Source organism: Anneissia japonica, unplaced genomic scaffold (genome assembly GCF_011630105.1).
Source record: "Anneissia japonica isolate Jap-2015-1 unplaced genomic scaffold, ASM1163010v1 scaffold131740_len2249_cov189, whole genome shotgun sequence".
Taxonomy (NCBI): Eukaryota; Metazoa; Echinodermata; class Crinoidea; order Comatulida; family Comatulidae; genus Anneissia; species Anneissia japonica.
In genome coordinates, this window is record NW_022697642.1 from 1 (window position 1) to 2,275 (window position 2,275).

The 2,275-nt window shown below is 34.0% G+C and overlaps 1 protein-coding gene across 1 annotated transcript; it reads right to left on the reverse strand.

Annotated features, from left to right (window-relative positions):
• Positions 1 to 695: 695 nt before the first annotated feature.
• Positions 696 to 2,003, reverse strand: LOC117102242 (the record flags this gene model as incomplete). The annotated part of the gene is given in 2 exon segments (XM_033242462.1): positions 696 to 798; positions 1,382 to 2,003. Coding segments are annotated over 2 exon segments (697 nt in total), but the record flags the coding sequence as incomplete, so codon positions are not given.
• Positions 2,004 to 2,275: the final 272 nt, after the last annotated feature.

Genomic DNA, 2,275 nt, shown 5'->3' on the forward strand with positions numbered 1-2,275 from the left:
TTATTAGATAAGGAATTAGATGAATCTCTGATGCTTTTAGAAGGTATAGCCCCTGGATCCCATCACCAGGCAAGGCAACACCCCAAATATTTTGTCTTTTGACTCCTTTAGACCTTAGGCCCTCGACTGGTCGTAGGTTATCCATCTCATTACAAATATTATACAGTGATGGATAGTGCATTAAACCCATAACAATTTAGTTGTCCCCACTTGGAATATTTCCCATGGCAAAAGAACCTTTACTTACCGTTCATCCAAAAGCTGGAATGAACTTCCAAATGAACTAAAAATTAACTTTAAAGAAATGTCAATTCATACATTTAAAAATTTCCTTATTACACAAGATTTGCATTGAATTTTCTCTATGACTGATTTTTGTTTTTATGTTTGTTTATATTTTTTATTTATAAATTTGATTCCTTTTATAGTATCCTGTTTTTAAGATATCTACTGTACCACTTTGAAAATCAGTGCACTAGTACTGAAAGTGCCTGCAGTATAAAGAAAGAATAAATAAATAAATAAATAAATAAATTGTAAAGAATTGGTACCCTCCTAAACACTATCAGAGACCTCAATATTTAATTTTTGATTATAAAACTCTACATGTGCATGGCTCCCTCTTCAGTCTCCTAATCATTCAATCAATAATGTCTCATAAAAGTAGAAGTTTTATGATGGCCTGATCAACCTACCTGTGTATTGTATCGGTATATAGGGTCTGCCAGGCCTTTGCGGCTCATCAAACTGCACCCAATTCCTATTCGGACCTGAGCTTATTCCTGTACTACCTTGTCTCTGTAGGGAAAAAAAATCAAAACAAAGAACAATGTGAACATTAAGATGATTTTTAAAGAATATATATAACAAATGAAATTGAATTCGGATAAGTTTGAAATTGCATTAAATGGTATTTGTACACTTGTATGTTCATCCCCCTCCAAAATAGAGCATCAGGTTACCAACATGATCTGAAGCAATGATGGACCCTCAATACATTATTTTTTTTTAAATGAGTACTGAAATGAAAATGAAACTGCAAAATAACAATCGAACACATCCATTAAAAGATAACAATTTCAATCTCATTTGCCTATATATAGTATAAGTTTACCATTTGGATGCTTAGAAATGTGCAACTAAGCAAATTTAATCAATTAATATTAATGTATTATTATAATTATGGTATGGTGGTATCTTTATTCAAAAATCAATAATTGCACATAACATGGGTTAGCAGTAGATTACTGAATTGGAAATTGTTAAAGCATATAAATACAGTATACAAAATGACAACATTGGAAATTACCTCAAAAATAAATACAACTAAATAAACATTCAGGATCATATCATATTTTTGGAATAAAATTGCATAAATTACCTGATGGCTTCTGACTGAAGATGACTGACTTGAAGCGTCGTCGTCATTTGAGACTGATCGCATTATCCTTGAGGACCGGGACGATGTTGCCTCGGAATCAGCAGACGATGCTCGGTCAATTCCACCAAGTGCTGTAAACATCTCCAAATTGCTTTCAAGGGCATCTGTAATATGGTTTCTTTCTGGAAGTGTTGGTTTTATGTCAACAAGATTATCAGTAAATTTTGGTGTACCTTCAATATTATTAGATAAACTATCATCAACAGATTTTTCTGGGGTTTCCAGTTTTAAATTCATCTCTTGGTTTTCTTCTATGTCATTTTTTCTCAGAGAATTTATAAGTTGATCCTTCAATTCTGGCGGTAAATTTAGCACAAATGGATCGGAAAACTTTGGTTTTTCTTCAGAATTTTCGTCATGGGGTGTCGATTGATTTTCACCTGTATCTGAATTATTTAGTATGTTGGGGGGCTCTAATGCAAGGTTATTCAAATTGGGAGTGATGGAGCCAGATGCAACGTCTTCAGTTGGGGTTTCCTCCTTCTGGTTGAACATTTCAGCTGTGAAGGTCCCTGCTGCAATGTTTCCACTCATTTTGAAGAGGTGGGTGGTAACTGATAGGCTGAAATTCAAGAATACAAAAAACAAGTTCTAGTGGTGCTGCTTGAATATTTTGAAGATTTTAACTGGTACAAAACCAGGCCAAGGCTAAAAATACATACAACAGACATACTCCAAAATCCTGTCAAGTACAGTAACTCTTAAGCTTTTTAATTTTTGGTTTTTTTGTTGTGCAATGATGTGTGCGTGTGTGTGATTTTTTAAGTGTGTGTTGTGCACTGAGAATTAAGTTAACTGTTAGTGCGCCACCTATCGGTGCATCGTCGTTGACGA